At 39.9% G+C, this 23795-nt stretch overlaps 1 protein-coding gene across 3 annotated transcripts in view; it reads right to left on the minus strand.

The window, feature by feature from the left end:
* The window catches only part of limk1a (LIM domain kinase 1a), a 54163-nt gene that overhangs the window by 20731 nt on the left and 9637 nt on the right, over window positions 1-23795 (minus strand). The window contains exons 1-2 of one of the 3 annotated variants that reach the window (XM_005463719.4): window positions 17647-17851; window positions 4804-4942 (exon numbers count right to left, since the gene is read on the minus strand). In XM_005463719.4, the coding sequence (XP_005463776.1) occupies window positions 4804-4942; window positions 17647-17735 (228 nt within the window). In that variant the 5' untranslated portion in view covers window positions 17736-17851. Of the gene's footprint in view, window positions 1-4803; window positions 4943-5781; window positions 5908-17646; window positions 17852-23795 lie in introns of those variants that run through there. The other 2 variants (XM_005463721.3, XM_003458607.5) reach the window with 2 other exon arrangements.

Genomic DNA, 23795 nt, shown 5'->3' on the forward strand with positions numbered 1-23795 from the left:
GATGGTCAGGGACCAAAGAGGACTGAATCCAAAAATTACTGTGACAAGTACAAAGAGTTAAGGTAGAGTCTAACAGAAATCTGTGAATCTGTTGCTTTTTTGAGCCATGCAATAAACAAGAATGTAATTTAGACTTGTGTAAAGTAAACCCAACTTAGGAAAAAACTCAGTATTCCAAAAGTGTTATTCATTTTTTCTATTTACAGCACTTTGTATTTGCACTTTGTCCAGAATCAGAGCTCAGACTGCACCACAGCCATCACAGTCAACAACAACAAAAGTTCCTGCTGGCATAGAGGGCAGACTGACAGCAAAGCGCTGTGGCAAAGATAACAAAGTAAGAGTGAGAAACAGTCAAAACAATCCACTCTCAACCTTTAGATAATTACCAGGCTCGGGTCGATGTCTGGCACAGTTTCCATCGAATGGATCTTGGCCCTGATTTGTTTGCAGAAAGCCTGACTGACTCTAAACTGAATGGGGGCACAGCTGGGATTACTGCAGATTCATTTGTCAGGAGGAGGAGTGATGGATGAATGGAGGGAAAGAGTGATGAGAGAAGAGGGAATTCAATTCCATCTGCTCATTGCATAAATCAGTGCAAGTACAGGTAGGTAGTAAATAACTAAGAGTTATTCTCTACCTGAATTAACTTCTGTCAACTTCCAGCTTAAGGTGCTGAGAGCAGCAGAGGTTGTAGACACACACCTGTTTACACACCAACAGCCCCTTCAATAAAATATAACAGTCTAAGACATATTGTTAGATTTATTTGGTTTAATAGCCCGATCCACAGGGTAACAGTGGTTACGGACAACAACAATAACAGAGACACACTGAGCAATCAAGAAATTCAAAGGGAGACTGAAACCACCAAAGCATTTCAGGCTTAATATTTCATTCTTGATCCTGGAAACTGTAGCTGCCAAAATAATCTCCACTTGTCTACACCAAGAGACTCTTCTTCTGGGATTTTCAACCATAAAAAATATTACCCTGACATGTACAAGACAGTCCTAAAAGAAAAGCTGCTCCCCTTATTTACAAGGGGTCAACACAGTGGGGAGTTCCACATATCTGATTTGGCAGGATGCCCTTCCTGACACATTCCTCAAGGGATTTGTCTTCTCCCAGGATCAAACCAGGGATCTGCAAAGGTGTAAACTACTGCACTGTGGAGCCACTACAAGAAAGTCCTAAAGTGCCTAAAGGAAAAAAGAACCAGTCAAACTCAGTCTTTCTGAAGAGTAACCGTGTAACATCCGGAATCAATGTTTTATTACACTGAAGAAATAATGTAATCACTTAACTGTTTTTGTCCTGTTTTGATTAGAGAAGGATCAACTGCAATTTTTTGGCCTATCCCATTTTTGGATTTTCTCCAAGTGTGACCCACAGATACCATTTTTTTAGATTCTGACTTCCTCTCTAAAAATGACAGCATGTGCAAGTAAAAGTCAACTTTCTTCAATGCAAAATTGAATTTTCATTGTAAAAGACATTATTAAACTTTGCAATTTCTTTACAATTCCCCCCAAGCTGCAGTGAGTTACAGGATCTTCTATAGACAGCTAAAAATATAGTGCTTTACTCTGGAAGCAGGTGTAAATAATTAATTGAAAATGAGTTGCTGAACCCCCAAATTCAAAGAGATCTTTTTCTTTACCAAACAGAAGCCTATACAACATATTTAACAAAACAAATGTCAGGTACTTAGAATTATATTACAGGCATGTTAAGAATTTGTTAGCCTCTTTAAATGTCCATGTTCAGCTGGGTGAAGGTGAATTAAGAGTCTGATGTGATTTGTTGTCACAGTTGCTTTCATGGTGTTTCCCCTGCAGTTTACTTTAAGTCTGTCATGTTGTGTGTGACTGTGCACATGACTATTTGCCTACCTACACTGTTGTGCATTTGTTCCACATGCATTAAACAGACCAGCTCATAACTGGACATGTGTGAGGATGACCGGTCAATTCCAGTCCCTGTCTGGTCAATTATAATTAGTGCATCCCTAGTTCTAATTCATTTTCTACTTTGACGCTCAGTGTAATCGTGAATTTTTTTTTTAAAAAAGTGTCAAATTTTGCTTGTATTAGATAGTTGACATGTGGAAACGAACTAAAATGTACAGGGTAATGTCCAGTCACACAAGCGTTCTGATATACCAGCGTGATGCAAATAGCTTATTAACTCCAAGATTCTCTAATCTGTGTTTGGAAAAACTTTCAGACTTTTGCACCTTTGTCTCAAAGGCATTCATATTGTTTCATTTGGGTACTCAAGCAATAACTGTCTCTTGAAAGTGTGAAAGTGAGCTTTTGCCTACCTTCTTATCTCCACACACTGAGTTGCTGAACAAAGGTGGCACTCTTGTTGCACTGTTAGTTTGGGAAAATTACTGAAATGATCTGATACACCCCATACATTTAAAAGCAAGAGCATGAGAGCATTTCATACAATCCATAGCTGTGATATGACTTATGGACAAGCATTTTTATGGATGCATCATGAATGAAGCACTGATGTGTTATTGTAGTATGTCAATAAACTGCACATAGTTTATACACAAAGAGGGGAAAAACATTAAATCTAGGTGTTGCTTGTGGACATTACTGTAGCAGGAGAGATGAAATCCTATGAAATACAAAAACAGCTCTTCCATGTTTGTCTGCAGACTCTGACTCATCACTGCATGATGGAGCTCAAAATGGTTTCACCGACTGTGACAGCAGCTTTTTAAGGTGCAGTGGCATCAGTGATTTTTAAAAATAGGATTGTGCTTTCCTACTAATCTGCATAGGCGTCAGAGTGACTGTGCAGGATGGGAGTAGGCTTCTCCTTCTTTATGGGGTGTGGCACAGATGTAGGGAGCTGACCTTGGTCTGCATGTGTGCACAGTGATACAATTGGACTGGCCATCTTGAAGCCTGACTGGCTCACCAATCTTAAATTTGCTAAAGTGCAGCTGCAGAGACAGTCAATCAGTGACTCTGCACTGTAAGAGAAGCAATAAACAAGAAAGAGAAGGAGAAAGAGGTAGCAATCACTCCGCCTAATTCACTTTACAGTCTCCTCTGTATCATTACTGAGATTGCACAGCAAAGGGCAAGCTGTCTGGAGGCAGAGGAATGATAAAATACACACATGAACCCAAACATTACATTCTGCTAGCTTCTGCTTCTGACCAGGAGGAAAATGTGGAAAACCAGATACTCGATATGCAAAGAATGAACTCAGCTTCCCCCCATCAAACGACCACCAGGGTGTGGGTGGCAATAACTGCACACTATTACTTCAAAGAGCCACTAGACAAATCTTACTGCAACTACCACATTTTACTATGGTAAAATGTTGCACCTCTAGACAGCTGCAGCAAAACCCCCCCTGTTTTGGTCGCAAGCAGGTAGCCCTGGTCGCTCATAGCTTGCATGGAAGACAGAGACTCTTCCCTGCTAAGAGGTGTGAACAGTGTGGCACAAATGATCGCTTTCGAAGTAAAAGTTGTTGGTTGCAACACCTGCAACAATAACGTTTGCTCTAATGGGTATCGTGAACACGAGATACCAAAAACCAAAACTGCAGTTTACTTTAATAATGAATGAGCTTTGCTTCATGAACAAACTGAACACACTGACCACATTTCTATGTAAATTTACAAGTCTGTTCCTTCAATAAGACATTTAAGGTCAGGTATGCAGCAACTGCTCTTTCACTTTTCTAAAATAACAAGAACAAAAGATCAGATAAGTAGCTATATTTGGGCTTATCCAGGTAACATCAGTGTTAACGGTGGGTATTTGGTATCACAAAGCCGGTTCACTACTCACAGGGGTACACTGCCATGGGAACTTGTTGCAGGCCTATTCTGCTCAGGAGCAAGATAAGAGATAATAGAACAACATATACAAAACCACCTCAGGGTGACAATCATTCTGTGGAAAATCGCATAATCACTCCTGGAATATCTCTGTTAGTTGAGATGTTGATTGTAGCCAGGAATAATAGATAAGGTCAAGTAGGAAATATAGATTCAGATACAGAAAACATACCCTTGGTGTGTTGAACTTGCTTTGTAAGGGAATCTCTTGGAAATGGCCTAATGTTTGTGCTAAGAGGTGATCTTAGCAGCATAGGAAGACTGTTTTTTGCAGCTGAAATTACAGTGTGAACCACCCAAATATCATCTTGGCTGCATCTCTCCAACCACCTCAGCAACGACGACTTAACACGCCAGGAGATTTGCAAACAGGCACAAAACAACATCAGAAAAAAAAACGCCATCCATTTGCATTTCTGCTACTGCTGGCATTGCACTGGCAGGAAAACTGGGCCATCAGATATATAAAGACAACATATTTTATTACACCAACATACAATATTAATCGGTCTCTTCAGGCTTTGAATGTGTGTGATTCCATCACTAATCAACAAATAGACACAAGTCTCTTTTGGTGCTGGTATCTTGTCTTTTCTATAATGCAGCAGCACTTATCAGCAGAAGCCAAGTTTATCTGCTTTCCAGCACTGTGGCCACATCTATTGTGCACTCAAACCTCTCCTGTGTCACAACAGGAGCTCTGACTTTCACTGGAGGTCTGTAAGAAGATCTCTCTAAGTTGCCAAAGGCATCAGGGTCAGTTACAGGTCTGGCACATGTCCTATTAAAATCTAGTCAGTGAGACTGTAAACGTACAGACTCAGGTGTGTGTATGGGTCTGTCATGGCCTGAACTGAAGGTTTATCAGCAAACCAAGAACCGTGGGGGTGCTAAGTGATGAGTTAAGTGGCAGATCCTCTTACCATAATGAGGCCAGTGGTGATCGGGTCGTTGCAGCCATGGCACAGCTCCCCAAATTTGGCCCAGTAGTCCTTCTTGCAGAAGAGCCGGCCATCTTTTTCATAATACCAGTGGGACAGCGAGGCGCTGCACTCACAACACCTAACAGAAGAGGAGACAGAAACGGACACAAGAACAATTAATTTAACAGAAGATTAAAGACAAAGTAATACCACTGCTCCCTTAAACATGATTGACATGAATAATCCAAACATAATGAAGATGATCAAGTCCCTTTGCAGTCGTAAAAGAGAGAAAGTAAATTAAACTTTTTGACAACACAGCAATTAAAAACATACAACAACCAGAATGAAGTATTAAATTGCAATAAACCAAACCAAATGTTTTTCCAATTCCAATTCCAATTCCAATTTTCCAATATTCTAATCAAAAAACAGAAATAAAATAAACTCCCCTTGCTTTCATATTTAAAATGGGCAGACAAAATAGATGAATTAAACAATTACATGTAAAATCATTTACTGCTGATCAATATTATAAACCACCCTGAGTAGTTCAGTCAACCTGCAGGTCAGACCTCCAGGAAAGCTAAGTGGTGCACAGCAGATTGACTTGTTATTGTGCTGACAGAACATAATATTGTACTGCTCTCTGCAAACCATACTTTAACACTCCTAATGACACCTTGCAGAGCTCCAAATTATAGTTTTCATAGCGATAACAAGTTCCTTCGTGGCCCCGTCACACACCACGCAATAGGCAAATGATAATACATTAACCCACAGCTTATGACTGGAAAAACAAAACAGAGTCACAGCAAATAGAAAACATGAATGATACACAGAGCAAACACTACGTCAACCAACGTAGCCTAGTAAGCTAGGCTAAGTTAGCCTAGTAAGCTAGCATAAACCTTAGAATACCTTAGACGGGGAGAAACAATAAATTAGGTAGTTTTTAAGTAAGTAGTTTTTAAATACCTCTTAACTCATTACCAACGCTTGATGATAAAGGTAAACACACAGCAAAATGACCGCTGACGTATTAAAGTTGACAGAGGTTGACAGCTGCTCTCAGCGTCAGGCAACTGTCCCCATGGAAACGACTCCGGAACTACAGAAAAACTGCACAGCAGCTACAGTATTATCATAGTCCATTTACATAACAATATTTAAAGTTTTTTCTATCTTTTCGATTTAACTTTCCAACCTTTGGTGTAAATATTAACTTGTTGAGCCTAGGCAACTTTGTTTGTATTATTTTTAATGTTTTGACTGTCCCTGACACCACAATTTTTATACTTTTGGGATAAATAAAGTGTATCTTATGTTATCTTTATCTTATTTTGATTAATTTACAACCCCAATATCAACAAAGTTTGGACGCTGTGTAAAATGTCAACAAAAAGGAATGCAAATTTTATAAACACATTTTATTCACAATAGATTATAGAAAACTTTTTTTTTAACTGAGACATTTTACGATTTTAGGAAAAAAAACAGCTCATTTTGAATTTGATGGCAGTAACGTGTTAAAAATAAGCTGTGATGGGGTAACAAAAGGGTGAAAAAGTAAGTGGTGTTGACTAAGAAGAAACTGCTGGAGGGACGCTTCGCAACTAATTAGGTTACCTGGCAACAGATCGGTAACATTATTGGATATAAAAAGAGCACCTTTGAGAGACAGAGTTTCTCATAAATAAATATGGGCAGTTGTTCACCAATCTGCAAAAAAACTGAGTCTACAAATTGTGGAGCAATTTCAAAATAATGTTCCTCAGTGTAAAATTGCAAAGAACAGATATCTCGTCACCTAAAGTACATAATATCATCAACAGATTCAGAGTAATTGAGAGATCCCCTGTGCAAGGTGCAAAGCCGAAAACCAATACTGGATACATGATGATATTGGGATACTCAAGTGGCATGGAAATCACTGGATGGACTCAGGAACATTTCCAGAAGTCATCGTCTGTGAGTACATTTCACCATGCAATCAGCAATTGCAGATTAGAGCTCTATGATGCAAAGAAGAACGTGATCCAGAAGCAGGACCATCCAGCTTGTTATCAGCACTCAGTTCAAAAGCTTGTGTCTCTGATGGTACAAGGGTGTTTTAGTCTCTGTGCAACATGCGGCTTGTACACCTGGATAGGAACCATCAGTGTATATACAGATTTCACAAGAATACATGCTTCAACCAGACAACATGCAAATTTTCATTACCCTACATAACTTTAAATTTATTTATTTTATTTACACGAATTTAAAACACACACGCACACACACACACACAGACATACACAGACATACACACACAAAAAAAACACTCCGTCATCAGGCTGCTCCCCTTTGATTGTCTGAAAATAAACCAGTATTGTGGTATGGTTTCTGAGTCTGAATCTGCACCAGTTACTAAGGAGACGGTCTGATAGTGAGCCCAAAAAAAGATCCTTATCTCTAGAGCTAGTATATCACCAGAGTTTAATCGCAAAACCAGTCAGTCACCCTGATAGACATCAGATGATGAGAGACAGAAGGCAGCTGAGATGGCAACAGACAAAAGGCTGCTCGTATGGTGACAGACAATGACACAGATACGAGACACACAACTTCCAAGTTCACCTACAATGCAAATAGTACAGACTGATACACATGTGGGTGTGACATTCAAAATAAGTCCAGTTGTTTTCCTGGTAACTGATGCCAGATAAGAAAAGTATTTCTATGGGAACAGTGTGTTAATCTCTTATGAGTCAGACTTTTGTTGAACACACAACTGGGAAAGAAATGTCCATAAAAAAACAGGTTGAGTTCTCCTGATTTTCCTGCCGATTAGAAAACAATCGCTCTTTTTCTCCACACTGCACGAAAGTCATAGGCACAATAGCTCTGCATGTGTCCATAAATCAAAATGTGTGCTAATCCCCCATGCATATGATCATGCATTGGTGAGGTAGTACACTGCTGACGTGCTTACAGACTGTGAGTGCTTGTTTGTAATCTGTCTAAATCTGTGCGTCTAGCATCCATGACTAAGTGAGCATCTCTGGTCCTTCCCAGTGGAGCTTGCCTCCCATCAGCTGGCCGTCTGGGCTCTTCTCTGCTCAGGGCACCTTAAAACAAGGGCTGCTTGTTCTAAACATATTATGGATTCAGAAGCTGGAGCATAATAATTGACTTTATCCCTGAGCCAGAATAATACAAGTTGATTCTAGGTGAGGGGCCAGAGTAAGAGCAACTACTACGAAAGAAGGAAGAAACAAGGACTACTTACTCTGACTGGGACAGGGTTACTAAGGCTGGGTGAGCACTTTGTTGCTTATCCCATGCGAAAGAGCTACACAACAGCTGCAGGAAGTACTGTAGGACTTGTGTGGTGGACATGTGGATTGAGCAGTGGTTGGGGAAAAGGATGTCTCCAATTTCCTGGTTGTCTTTTCTTATTTGTGCAGACTTGTTAATTTCTTTTTTAAATGAACTATCTAGGGGTTTGAATTCTGGGTTGCAAAACACAATAAAAAAAGGAAATTGTTTTGATCATTTATCCCCCTCCCAAAAAATTAAAGCTCCTGGGATTTTCTGCAGAGGGCTGAAATGTGTTGCAGCCTCTGCATCCCCTCCCTTTTTTTCTCTTTGCTGCACTTTAAGGATTCTTACTCACTTTGCTGAATACCTCTCTGTGTCTGCTAGAGTAAAAACTGAGAGACTCATTAATATATTCAGCAGAAGCAGCAACTTTCTCTGACTTTGCCCGAGGCTTTTCACCTTGTGTGAGCCACACACAGTGTGCACAAACACATGACCTTGCAGCACATACTGACACACATGCAATTTATTTATTAGACAGACACACTCAGTCTCCCCAGTGTCCGCATGCAGAGCTTCACTGCAGCTCAGCAGATTGTGGCAGAGCTGCTTCAGTATGCAGCGTGTCTGGGTGAGCAGGGGGGAGGAGGAGACTTGGAAGTGGGTCAAGGCTTTCGGAAGACGTCCGCAGTGCCGGGCCAGGAGCTACTCAGCTGTCTTGGCTCTCTGCCCCTCAATAACTGTCTATCACTTCAAACGTACGCATCCTTTGAGGTCCTGCTGAGGCAAAGTCGTATCTGGGTGGGACGCATGCAAGTCTAGGAGTCATTGTAAAGCTCAGAGGTTCTGCTACTTTCTGAAATTTGTCTCCATGTAGTCCTGAGGGGTAGCAGCGTATTAAAGATATGAGTGAATACATTAGTGCCTCCCAGGAGGAGATTGGAAAATTTCTGCCTTCAGCACAAGAATCTTATCTCTGAGGTAAAGCAGACATGCAGCAAAGCTGAATTACAACCCAAGACTCCCATGGGTGGGGAAAAAAAAGCCCCACCACAATAAAAATGAATGTCTATAGTGAGATTCCGGTTAGTGTGTTAATGTGTATTTGTTGGCTCCCTTTTGGTGTTTTTGTGTGATTGTGTTTGGGTGTGTGGTGGCATTGACGTGTAAGAGGATTATCAATGTGAAAGACTCAGTTAGAGCCTCTGCCCGTTCTGCTATGATGCCCCAAAAATCTAACTAGTAGAGAGCTTAACAGTTTCTCATACCCTGCTGAGCTCTGACAACTCCTCACTGTAGGGGAAAAAATTAAAATAAAACAATATATATTTTATTGCAATACAAGCAGTGCTGATGGTTCACTTAATCTAAGTTACAATGACCTGACAAACACTAGAAAAGGGGCAGGGGTAAAGAAATGCACACGCAGGCTGCACAGACATAACTAACTCCCACAGACCAGTGAGAGGGGGCAGAGCAGATTTTAGACACCATGAATGCCAGCTGGATCTCAGAGGGGAGGAAACAACCAATGACAGAAGAGCTGAGATTAAAGGAGGGGAGTGAGCAAATCTGCAACTGTTCCCCCCCTCCTGCTCGGATCCCTGGTGGAATTAGCTGAAAGTGTCTGAAAGAGGAATACATTCCTTATCCAGGTCAAGAGGAGGCAGTTTTTTTTTTAACCCTGCCTCTCACCTCACCTTCCTCCACAAACATCTGCTCTCTATCCAAGTGCCATCACACGTTTGTTGAGGCATTTGTGCTCAGAGAAAATCTTCTATCTTTAAGTTTTACACAACATAGACTACAGCAGCAGAAGACCACCCTGGGTGCCACTCCTGTTAGCTAACAGGAAACGGAGCTACAGATTGAAAGCTTTGCCTGGTCTGATGAGTCTCGGTTTCAGCTGCTACATTCAGATGGTAAGGTCAGAATTTGGTGTAAACAACATGAAACCATGGATCCATCCTGACTTGTATAAATGATTCAGGATGGTGGTGACAGTGTGACGATGTGGGGGATATATTCCTGGCACACTTTGGGTCTCTTGGTACCAAATGAGCATCATTTAAATGCTACAGCCTACCATGTCCAGACTCTATGATCACAGTGTACCCATCTTCTGATGGCTGCTTCCAGCATGATAACACGCCATGTCTTAAAGCTCAAATCATCTCAAACTTATTTCTTGAACATGACAATGAGGTCACTGTACTCAAATGACCTCCACAGTCATCAGATTTCAATCCAATAGAGCACATTTGTGCTGCAGATTTGTCAGTACAGACAAAAATCTCAGGAGAATGTTTCCAACACCTTGTTGGCATTAATAATTAAGAAAGCTCTGAAGAAAAAAGGAGTCTAGATCAGTACTAGCAAGGTGTACCTAATGTGGCCAGTGAGTGAATATGGGCAGACAGGCAGATGACTCGCCCCCTGCTGTCCATTATGAAGAATGCAGTTTTAAGTCTCATTTTTTAAGTTCTGAAAGCTGCGTCCAGGTGTATGACAGGTTAACCCTGACCACTTCTTTCTGGTCAGAGAACAGTCTTAATATTCAAATGTTAGAATAAATTTGTTTTTTGAATTCTGTATTTTGTAAGTTTTTTAAGGTTTTAGTCAAGCTCAGCAAACATGAATCGTCACTGGATTAAAAACACAATTTGACAAATGTCTCTTATAACTGTGGTCTGCGTGGAAACATTTTTAACATTGCAGTAATGAGCTATATTAATAGAAAAACGGGCTGGTTTGGTTAAAAAAGAAAAGAAAAGAGGAAGGAAGTTGTTGAAAAAATGTGCGAAACTCCAAAATCAAACTTCTGAGGTTATTTCAATTCATTCTGTTCTTTCTGATGCACACTGCAAATATGTTTTATGGTTATTATGAAATATCCAAGAAAACAAAACTACAACATTGGATTTGAGATGACTCTTTCTTTTGCATGTTTCATTTAATGGCCAAATTGGCTAGATAAAAAAAAGAAGCTTGAATCAGTGCATTTATATAAAATGTTTCCATTCTGATACACGACATATCCATAAATGTGCATGTAAGACTAACATGCTGCTAAATGTGCTGAAACGCTATCAGTGATGGATCAGATGATCTCATTGGACAGCTCTATGATGTAATATGTTTGTGAATGACTCTTCATCTGTTCATCACAGTGACAGCCTGACCGGGGTCGATACCTAACGTGATTAGCTTGTCCAGCTGGTATGAATGAATGAATGGAGAGACATGTATCTTCTGACAGACTCAACTGGAAATCTAAACACAATGAATGAGACAAGACGACACGCATGTGACCGAACACATCTCGTCTGAAATAACACACAGTACATTTCAACATGTAAACGGACCACATTGTATTTATTTATGTGGCTTTGAAGTAAAAATAGAATAATTACATTGATCAAACTTCATTAATCATCATATTTTCAGTTATATTAAAATGAAAATATCAATGTCACATGAAATTTGAAAGGATAAACAAATTAAAGTTGCTTTTTTAATTAGCAGTTATTAAACTACAAACAGACCAATCATTCTATTTTTGGACTGTTTTCTTGTGCGGTGAAGTGAATCTACCCAGTGTTGGATTAAATTAAGTCTGTGTCTATATTGGGAGTTTTTGAAAAGTCCTTTTTATCAGATTTGCAATGATTAGTTAGTAAATTAGTTAAATTAGTTTATTTTAATTAGTTTTCTTGTCAATTAGCCAATTTGCAGGGAAACTGATCCACAAATATTTAGATTGATCTGTTGTTTAAGTTGCTTGTCAAGGAAAGGGCACTGTTGAAAAAATATTTAGTGTTTGCAGATTGTGAGAATACGTTGCTCATCTCACAGCAAAATTTAAAAAAGGATTATCTTTGGGTTCTGGACTGCTTAGCAGGACATTTAAACACATTAACTTGAGCTCTGGAAAATTTTATCACTTCTCATACTTAAGGAAGAAATTAATCTCTACAGAAAAAAAGACAGGATCATTCAACAGCGAGAAGAATTTCCTGCACTTCTACAGGTTTGCGTCAATCAGGAATACACAGCAGACGTGCAGACAGACAATGAATAATTTATTGGGGATAAATGTCCACATTATTTCAGCTGTCATGGCGAGGCTGAACTGACATGCAGAGCTCGTAAATATAAATCTGCACTGTAGCAAATACATGTAATCACAGTAGACATCAGGTTTAAAGTAGTAAGTAACCTCAAGATTTTTTTAAAGACTTAATTTAAGTAAGTTTATAAAATGCCATTTAACTGCCCATAGACTAGGCTGACATACTGAACCAGTCTGCTCAGCTCACCATCACTGAATACAACGTGAGATAAGAAACAAAGGGTTGCATTTGTGAAGCTGGAACGGCACAGTTTTGGATATGTTGCCTGTGTTTTTTCTTGACTAAAATATACACCAATAAATTCCCATATTACATATTCTAAATATATGCAAGTGTTATCGCCTCAGTTTGAGCTAACTTGCTACTACATGAAAACATGTCTTAGATTTTATTCTCTGATGACTCGAACGCCTCGCAGTGAAGTAAAACCAAACGAGTCTCCTACACAAACACCACCGCCCACCCGGTCCTGGTCAGCATTTTGTGATGTGTCTTTGTGTGTGGGTGTGTACATATAACCACAGGTCATTAAATGAGGTGAAGGCTGAGGTGGCTACAGGAAACGGGAGGGCTCAAAAGGAAACGGTATGTGTGTTGGATCAGATGCAAGGCTGCTGAAAGATTTACGAGGAGCCGCTGCACCTCCCAAACACGCACACGCGTACCAGCACACGCAAGCATCTCTTCATCAATTATTAAATCTTCCATCATCCGAGTCAAGCTCAGGACATCCATCTTCTTTCTATCTGCAAAGACAGCTGAAATGCTGAGAGTACCTCTGATCAATAAGCCAATAAACAGGTCTGCCCATCTGCCCAGAAAAATCTAGAAGAATTAGACAACGGACATCAAACGTGTATGATATTTGACGGTGATGGAAACAAATTTGCCTACTGTGCAAAAACCCCAGAGTGAGCACTCAGCTGTTGTTACTGTATGTGGAGGATAGGCTGAAATCAACCTCAGGCAAAAGAGAAAGGAGCACTGAGACGGAGGGGTGGTCTCGCACGCACATACATGCACACACATGGGGGAAAGTCAAGCCGAGGAAACGACTGTCTGGGGGACGCCCCTCAAAGGAGACATAAATAGATTAGGATTGCTGGTCCGGAGCCAAATTTCCACTCCTGATATTTTCCCAGGAAGGAAAGGAGGATGTCCAACATGTCAGTGACATAAAAGCATCATGTGCATTAAAAATCTGACTATGAGGACTTTTGTCTGAGCTGGACTCTTTGATTCAGTCAGCCTTTACACATTAACACACAGCACAGACACATTCATCAGGCCCATTCCCATGCACCCCCTCTTCATCACCCTCCCCCTGCCTGGTTCCCCCTTCCTCCTTCTCCACGGCAACACAAAATGCCACACCGATGATGTCACCCTCTCGCATAATAAACCAGGCATTACCTCATCACCTTCTGCTCACCCTCAGTCTCACTCTATTGGGTGGTACCCGGAAATCAGCGCAGCCAATCAGGCTTCACCCCGCTCCCCTGACCTTGTCAGACTCAGCAGCATCCACACTCACGCTGACCCCTCGTGTTTTCTGCTACTCTTAAGGAATCGAGAACCAGCCAAGGAGAGAGGGCTGTGCATTTTAAACAGTAAATATAATGACATCCTCCTGAGGCTCAACTCTGCTGAACAAGTGTTTCAGCCCGTGGGAGAGACTCTTTATTCCAGGCCCGGCGGTGTATTCAGCTGGTAAACAGGAGCTCTGGCAGACTGTGAGTGAATGGAGTGCACGGCAGCAGTTTCCTTTGTGACTGCTAAGCCACGCAGACTGACCGATTGTCAGCGCAGTCGGCTCGCTGGCCGTCTCACTTGTTCCATCGAGGGAGATGATAAAAGGTATCTGGGAGCTTTGGGAGAGCTGTTTAGCAGGTCTCATTCATTAGCAGGTTTCTTTTACAGACCAACTCCGAGCTTAAACACTAACACATGAAATGAAACCAGTGAATTGTTCAGTGGTTATAACAGTGGCTCGCTGAAAAAGCTTTATCCGGACACTTACTGTTAGCATTAATCATGAGAACCAATGCTATGAGCTCAAAGTATGAGGTTATATGGTTGGACAGGTGAGTCACACACAAGACTATTTTGCTGAATTATCAGCAACTACATGGATCACTATGAAAAAAACACAAAGACTTTTAATAGGATTTGTGCAAAATTCTTATCAATTTTGTTCTCAAAATGCATTTTTCTAGCATGGGTTTAACTGAGGTACCACTTTAAAATTTGGAGGACTTTGCTCATGTAGAAAACTACATTAGCTAGTTCTCCACTGCTAATCTTTTAGGGTAAATATGTGGTACCATGGCTCTGTGAATGTGGACTCTCAGGCTTATTGCATGGAACATATTTGAATGTTTGCAGATTTGGAGGCCTGCAGAAACCACAAATTTGCAGGTAGGTGACTAATGTTTTGTTTACAGCTTCTCATAAACAAAAGCACATAATGATGATCCGCTCTCTCATTTAACCAGCCTTAAACATAAGCAGATTTAGATTTGGTACATGGTGTCATACCAGGAAAGTATCACACTGAAGTTAAATGAAAATGTGTTTTTCTGTATTCAAACTGTCTGTGAAGCGATTCACCTGATTTAGACCATTTCAAAGAACATATTAATAAAGATAATAATAAAGAAACTCAATATGTTATTTAGAAAACTATATTATGACAATAGGGACCTGAAACTTTGCATAACTCCTTATAGACAGTGTATCTGATAAACTGAGACAGAATCAACCCAGGAACTGATGCTGCTCCACTTTACTGAACCTGAAGTGTGTCCTTCTTGGCTCCGCCATCTAATAATACATTATGACACTCAAGCAGGTGTACACAAACATACAGTTAACGGCACACGCACACTTCATTTAAAAGGATTTACTTGTTTGTCTCATCTTTGTCTATGATGTATGCGACTTTATTGTTACAGTTGTGTTTTTGTTTGTTTCGTGAAAACAAAATGATACAAAAAAGAAAAAAACTAGTGAATCATGGACGTGTCAGTGAAGGAATTTTATAGTTCTGTTTCTGAACTCATTAATCACATAATCAAGTCATTGTTCCTGGTTTGGCGTCACAGAGTCCTCTACTGCGTCACATGGCAGTTTTATTTTCTCCCCAACAGTGTGGGTAAAGCATCACAGTGGGTGTGGACAGCCGGGTGAGAGTTGAAAGTTGAAAGAAAATGACTTTTGTTGGGAGGAAAAAACAAAACTATGATGCTACTGGCCGGACCTTTAGGTAAACTTTAGTTTGGGCCCTATTTTTTTACACTCCTGTTAACGACTGCTAAAATATTTGAAGTGTAGGGTGTGAAGTTTTTTGGCTTTCAAACTAATCTACATGCTGAAATATTAATGGGCTGTTCTGAACACAATCATGCTACAAAACTAGAACATCTTTATTCTTGTGAGCTTATTTTTTGTCCCCGTAAAATGATGAAGGTCAGATATGAAACTGGCAGGACTCACACAACAGCGTGTGGGCTTTAATATTCTTCATCTTTTTTAATCCCATTCAGGGTTTAAGTCTGGACTCCATCTCCTCCAAACAGAACAAATTTGAATTTTTAAAGTGTGATTAAAGCACAGGAGCGAGTGCCAAAGGTTAGAGCTGGGAAAAAGGCGATTAATAAAAATGCACCCGTCACACAGGACGACTTTTTCTCCCCGCTGCAAATATTATCAGCCGCCATGAACTCCAGAAATGAACTTGACGAGGTGCAGGCAGAGGAAGGAGACTCAAATGATGTTATTCTAGATTTTCAAAAGCTACAATTGCGCCCATTAAACAACACAGGAACTGTTAAATGTTGTCCAATATCCTGCAGAAATACCACATTAACACCTAAGAACTTCCTGTGATAGTCTCAAGGTCGTAAAAGAGGAAACAAGTAATGACTTTCTATTTCCTCAAATGAGGAAGTCAATACAATTTGAGTAAATATTGGAAGAAAAACTTGGCAAAAAATAAGTTGCATTACCAAACGGCTTTGTTAGAGAAGCAAACATGGTGAAAAAAATATGAAAACAGACTTAACAGAACAGAGCATCGGAGCAAGTAAAATAGTTCATTCTTTCACAGAGAAAAACTAATCATAAAATTAAATATAAAACCATCAAAACTGACTTTATTTTCCCAGTTTGACCAGCGTTTTAGGGCTCAGACGCATCCCACCATCATCTCTGTTGTTAATGAGGACTGAGTGTCCTCTCACAGCGCCTGGTTGTTCTGGATAATGCTTACATTATCTTCTAAGACACAAACAGCCAAAAAATAAATAAACGTGCTAAGCCCAGAAAGTGCATTCTCATCTAGTACGTGACTCACAAAAAACACACGACTTTGCTCGAGGGCGGTGACGTAAGCACGTCTATCCGCTAAAAAAAAACGGCGTTGAGCCCGCGGTGTCAGTCACATGTGGGACAGCAGCGTTTGATTCATGGTGGCACTTTTAAAAGAGGGAAGTCAGGAAGTTCAGGGGCTTTCGCATCCAGAGAGACGGAAGTGTGAACGACACCGAGGACTGATGTGTGCCGGCACTTTGGAGAAGTGAGAGATAATTTAAGAGAAATGAGTTAATTTCAGTTACTGCATCACCCTCAAGTGCATTCCTAAAGACTGCTGGTCAGACTATATACAAGGAACATAGTTCATGCATATCAGAATACACTTAGTGCTGCTTTTCATGCCAGCACAGAGAAAGTGAAAGACACTCCTAACTAACCACCACACTTTCTCTTTGGGGTTAATTTACTGCATTTTTTTGTCTATAAATTAATTGGGTTTTGAGCTGCACCAAGAAAAAAAATATAAAGATGAGAATATTAATAAGTCACTAATATATTACCAGTAAATAAATCCATAGTGAAAATAATCACTAGTTACAGGTAAATTTTTAGGACAAATTTAGCCATAAACTCAATTCTTAGTCCAATTTCTGACGGAATTAAGCAAATACATTTTGATTAATCTGTTCCTGTTAATTAGTCTAATCATTTAATCATTTTTTAAATGATTTATAAAGCAAAAATTAAGATTTTGAGTTTTTACACGATGGTCGCGTACACTTTTGAACAGTTAGTCCAACAGAAACATCCTCCTTTAAACAGTTTTTATATGTTTTATACTTTAAACACATTCATTAGCTTAAAAAATAATGGTTTGTCAAGGTAAATAAGGTTAAATAAAGTTTTGAAAACTGCAACACTGTGGAATAAGACCAACAAAAAGACAGCCAGAACAAAAAGTACTACACTTGTTTAGTACTTTGGACTAAACAAGAGTTTTCGAATAAGCTCGGAGCACGACTTACGTCCAAGCGAAAGTTCTAAACATCATTGTTATCATCTTTAAACATAGACTGATGGGTGCACTCACACTCTGGGCTGCCTGCTGCGTTGCTTCTTTGCTGACATGTCACCCGAGGGAGCAAACATGTTGTTTAGACAGTCCGAAGACAGACTCATGTCAGCAGCTCTGATGTTTGACTCACTAAGCTCGCCCGGCTTCACGGCCTCGCTGTCACAAGCGTCAGTGTCTCTCCCTTCCTCTGCTTCCTCTCTGAGTGCAGCTGTGCACAGAGAGGTTCACACTTCTTTATCAGCCACTTCCTGTTCTCCCCGCTCGTCCTCTGGGAGCAGACTCGACCCTGTGACAGCAGATGCTTCGCCCACAGCGGCCCTGCCTTCCTCACAGCAGCTCATTTCTTCTGTTTAAACTTCATGAGGTAAATTTCCTGCACTCGTCAATCCATTTAAAGGCTGTGGCGGAGCAAATCAAATTTTCCTCTTATCCATCATCTATTAAACCCTTCCACCGCCTCTCAAACTATTAGATTTACCAACCTCTTCACAGGAGCACCAGGGAGCTTTGTTTTATGAAGGATGGGGTGAGGTGAAGAGAGGAAGCAGCTCCTGAGTAAGGTGTAACCTTACTCACAGAGAAATCAGCAACCCGTTGAAGCTGGTTTCTAACCCAGAAAAAGGAGAAAAAAATGCCACCCAATTCAAAATTTCAGGTCATCATCTCAAGATTTTGACTTAGTAACTTAAAATTTCAATTTCATTTCTTTATTTGGAAATATTTTCTCAGAAGTTTGAGATAACAGGTCCAAATGTTTGAGGTAACTAACTCAAACTCAAAATTTGAGATAATAACCTAAAATTTTGACTTATGCTGGCTGAGTGGTGGAGACAAGCTTCCACAGTAACCACATTCAAATCAGTCAGACAGCAGAGTCTTTAGTGATAAGCTGATATCAGCTAATCAACATATTTTTGAGATAGTTCAGAAATAGAATCAGTCAGTTAGTCCACACACCAAATTACCTCCAGCACATAATCATGTTAACAAATTACTGTTCCTGCAGGAAACAGAAGCAGGTTAGCATTTTTTTTATTCATCTGTTTTTAAGGAAACAATTGCCATGCTCTTATTTTGAAAGTTTAGTTACCGCTTGCTCCCTGGTCAGCCCCTCAGTGTGGAAGCCCTGATGAATCTGATGAAGCTTGTTTCTGCCACAGACCCCCCCCCCCCCCCCCCCCCCCATCCATAAGTCATCATTTTTTTTATTATGTCTAATAATAATTTAGATTCAAACTTCTGAGTAAGTCACAATTTTGAGATAACCCCAATTTTCAGGAAAAAATATATAAATAGTAAAATAGTTAAAAAAAAGGAAATAAATTCAGTAGCGTAAACAAGCCTCCATAAGTTAGAGCTCCATCAGCACTTTAGAGGCAGCTATTAAGCTTACACATTAAAAATTTAGTGAAGTAATTTACTTACAAGAGAACTTCGTAACACTCGCGCTTCATGTTTTACTTTTCTGCTGCTATATTTTTCCACACATTTCATTTGTTTGACAGAATTATTATGCATGTTTGGGGTTTTTGGAGTTTTAGTACTGTTATTTTTGGAGGGTGTTTTCTGTTTGGTTTCATTTTCTCAGTTTTTTATTGATTCCAGTAAAAGAGTTTTTGTGTGATTTGTTTCAGTTTCTGTTTAAGTTTTCTGTTTTGTTGTTTAGGATTAGGATTACTGCTCTAATCTCCTCAATATTTTATAGTATTAGTATTTTACTGATATTTTTCTGGGGGTTAGTGTAGTTCATTGTGTTTTCTGAGGCCTGTGAGTTCAGCATACCTAGGGTATATTTATGTTATCTGGAGTCACTCACTCTAAGATTAGCAATCTTATCTGTTCTGTATGTTAACCCAGGGTTTCCCCTGCATGTTCACATGGAAGCGGGGATGATGACAGCAGAACGGCTGATTTCACAAAGGAAAATGAAACTATTATTCCAATATTAAGGGGTTAAACACATAACTTGACCGAAACCAGCGATATGAAAGAAAGAGCACCACGCAGTAGTTTAATATTTAAAGCACTGAATGAACACATGTGCACTTTAAGCGCTTTGTCCAATGAGGCTTTCAAAAAGCGGCTACATTAAGACAGTTTAGCTTATCTGAAGCCAGGAAAGATGGCGGGCAAAAACGCTGACTGTCCAACAACTCTATCATTAACACATGGGATAATCCAATCGATTATTATCAAGTGTTTCATTAAATTAGGGTTTAAAAGACAATTTTAGTTTTTATTCTTTAAACCACTCGGTGGTGTAAGGAAAAAAAATCAAACAAAGGCTTAGACTACGTGTGAAGTTGATATGGGATCAATAAGTACCGATAGCTGCTCTGTTTTGGGATCATCATATTATTGCTTTCAAAAAATGAAATGGTTACAGATAAGAATATTCAGGGGAAACACAAAAACTTTGAATAGTACTAAAAAACCTTAAACTCTCCCTACTCACCATGCACCAAAGTCTCAGGGATCTTCCAGAAATGCTTTACAGCAGCATAAGTTACCATGGCAATATACCACAGTGAGAAACGACATTCACATTATCAAAACCCAGGATTAATTCTAAAGTTACCTGGGTAACTTCATTAAATATTGCTTCATAGTTACAGGCCTCAGGTGTCTAGTATTTTAAGATTGTTGTCATTGCCCTCCCCCCGTGTCCCTGGGTGTTTCATTCCCCGTACTTGTTGTCAAGGGTTTGTACTGAGGCTAGGTAAAAACTGCATTACCAGCAGGGGGCTAATATGTCTATAAGTGTAAATGTGTTAATAATGTCTGTTTAAACACCCACCTGTGAATATTTTCATGTTGGCGTGAAATAAAATAGCTCCCTCTGTTGTTACTGTAGCTTACTGCAAATTCTGCATTCGCGTATAACGGACACAGGGGACCGGCGTGTCTATTACACGTTTTCTTGTTATAGCGGGTTAGGCTAGGATTAGCCTCCTTTGTCTTACTTTGTAGTTTGCTCTCTGTGATGGCCTGTTTCATTTTTGCTTCCTCTGTGTCTTCCCTTCATTGCTTGATTGTGTTCAGCCCTGTCTCGTTTCCTGTGTTTCATTCCTTATCAAATTTCTGTGTGAGTATACACTCAGCACTCACTTTATTAGGTACAACTGGTTTTCGTACTCCCACTGAGAACGCAACGTCTAGATGAACAGAATCAGCTTTCTGGGATTTCCTTACCCAGATGATTGATCACCCATCAAAACATTCACACAAATGTTTAGTCACCCAGTCACATGGCAGCAACTAAATGCTTTTAGGCCTGTAGACAGGTCAAGATGACCAGATTCAATAGAAAGGAATGGAAACGAGTCTGTGTTTTTGTCACAGGCTGCTAGTATCAAAGTGTCTAAAGATACAGTTTAAAATTGCTTCTTTGCCAAGTTGTCTGTTATGTGTGGACACAACACTGCTTAATTCCTTGAGTTAGGTGCCTTATTATGCTTGAATGATCAGTGTTAAGTTGCTTAACAAAAAAGAAATTCTTCTAAAAATGCTTAGGTACAAGAACAGGACTGAAAATGAGTGAAAAAGCAGACAATGACCAATAGAAAAATTCTGAAAGACCTTTGGAAACCTGGAGAACTACTGCTCAAGACCAATTTAAAAAAATTACAAGAAAGTCTAACTTGCAAGCAAAACATAAAAAAATGAGGGACGGTTCAAGATTTCTGCAAAGTCCTGTATATGAAAGGATGTAGAGGATTTTCTCTTATTCAAATATTTGTTTAATCTTTAACAAACCTTTATTTAAAAAAACTTTGTTTTCCTGAGGCAGTTTTCTGTCCTTTCAGCCTGCCACTACTTGACGTCAAGTCTCCGTCACATTCTGGAGCTTCTGTTACCAGGCAGAGTTCATCTGCAGGTGAAAGCAGCTGAGTCACTGCAGCCTCTTCATGCTTTCTGTCACTGACACAATGAATATCGCAGAGCGCTGCCACCAATAAACGATCTCAAGCACTTTTTAAAATTCGACGAGGGCTGTAATGTTTGTCCTGCAGATGTGAGTAAGCGTGCAGGACAGATGGAGATGTAAATGTGTGAGCCCCACAGTGCAGGCAGGCAGAGCAGCAGGCTTAAAGTATACTCATCCTTCCTTAAACCATCATAAAAGCTCCATGCTTGTTGATAACACAGTGTGGAAACACATAAGTATTTGTGCACTATCAGCATCAAGGAAAAAACACACTGCAGGTGATCAGACGTGCACATCTCCTGTAGATGTGGTGGATGAATGAAGCGGATTTTATCTAAAGTGCTAAATAAGCAGAAGCCTTTGGGGTGACAGTTGGGGTAGTGACTGTCAAGCAGAAATGTTTTTATTGCAAGCAGGAAGGGGCTGCAGCGCACTGCAGAGAAAATGCAGCCGCAGTCGAGTGTTCAGAGTGAAAAATAAATATTGATTTTCAGTTCAGCTTTATCTGATTTAATGAACTCATTTTATAGCTGTTTTATTTTTTATTCTAAATTAGAGAAGTCATTATTTAGCTTTACTGTAAGCTGGTGAATCAGACTACAAGGCAAACCCATAACTGTGTCAGACGAAGAGCAGAAACCATCCTATCCCCTAAATCTGCGAGGCCATAGCAGTTTGAGGTGCACTCCTGTCACGATGATCCTGATCCACACAATTTTTCCATGGAGTTGTTTAATTCCTAAATTTAAGGTTCTCAAATCAATGAAATTTACAACGGGACTCTCACTGCCTTCTGACTCGTTACGGTCCTTTTAAGATATAATGAATAAATGAATAATTAAAAATCATGAAGCACTGAGACGTTCAGCATGTTTTAGTCGGACTAGTGAACTCACCACAAGATAAAATGAGAAACGTTAGTGAAGGTTATTCAGTGCCAGGCAGCAAGAAATGAACTACAAGCCATTAAAAACGCCACGAATGTTTTTATTATTCATCAAAGTACTGTTTGTTGGTTTAGCTTCACTGTATCTATCAAATAAGGCTGAAAAAGGCCAGAAAAATGTGAAAGTACAGCAAGTGAGGTCAAAGGTCATGGCCAGTCTGTTTACTGTGATCCAGGGTCCCACAAGCCCAGATAAATGAGAAGGCTCGCTTCAGGATGGGCATCAGATGTAAAATCAAATATGTGGATCATATTTAAGAAAGAAAGCCTGTAACATATATCTGTCTCTGAGTAACAAATTACAACCAACATGTTTGAATAAATCAACATAACAGAAGTTTCAGATCAGTATAGATGAATAAATATTGTGGATGCATTAATGTTGAAGAGTCTCTGTTGTGCAGTTCAGCTTTGATGCAAATGGAAGACAAAAAAAGGAAAAAAAAAAACAGTTCATACTGAGAGCTTGACTGCGATTTCCCACGAAGCCTAGCTCCTACTGTTTTCAGAGGAAAACTTCTTTTTTGGGTCAGGATTTAAGCTCCAGAAAGTCCCTGTCCCACTCACTTTCCCACCAATGTTCAACCTTCATTTACCATGAAAATCCATTTCTCTCTGAAGATCCTGTTCTAATTTCTATCCATTTGTGCTCTCGAGGGGGAAAACTCTCTTTTTACATACTTCCATCACACACACAGCTTCTCTCCTGTTAATTCAACAGTTCTGGTGTGGGTAGCATCACTACATGGTGGAGGAGCAGAAGGGCTGAAAGCTGCAAGCTGATATCTGACACCTCAAACAAGTGTGATGGAGCTGACACAGAGCTCACGTCTGAATCAGCTACACGAGGCTCTTGACAGCAGATAACACAAGTAAAAGTGCTTTTACTTTAAAAGTCTGGAAAAAAGCATGCACAGAAACTTGCAGCAGCCCTTCTCAGTCAGATGTAACTCCCTATCTGTGCTCACCGTGCATATAGATACCACAAACCATTGTGGACTCAACCCTACGCCAGGATGCCCTCCTCAGATTTCCCATTCAGATATCTGGCCAGGAGGAAATCATTAATGACCCACTCAGAGCTGAGTTTCAAGCCAACCCGCTGACCAGCTCGGATGAACCGACGAAAAGAGGCAAGACTTGAAAACGCAGCTGGACATTTACTATCTTTTCTATAGACGGTCAAAATCAATAGACAATAAAGATGAGTCAGTGCAACTATTAAAAGCTACTATCAGTGAAATGTGGCTTTGTGATTACATGTGATGCACGCTAACAATGACCAAGAAG

Source organism: Oreochromis niloticus, linkage group LG14 (assembly GCF_001858045.2).
Source record: "Oreochromis niloticus isolate F11D_XX linkage group LG14, O_niloticus_UMD_NMBU, whole genome shotgun sequence".
In the NCBI taxonomy this organism is placed as follows: Eukaryota; Metazoa; Chordata; class Actinopteri; order Cichliformes; family Cichlidae; genus Oreochromis; species Oreochromis niloticus.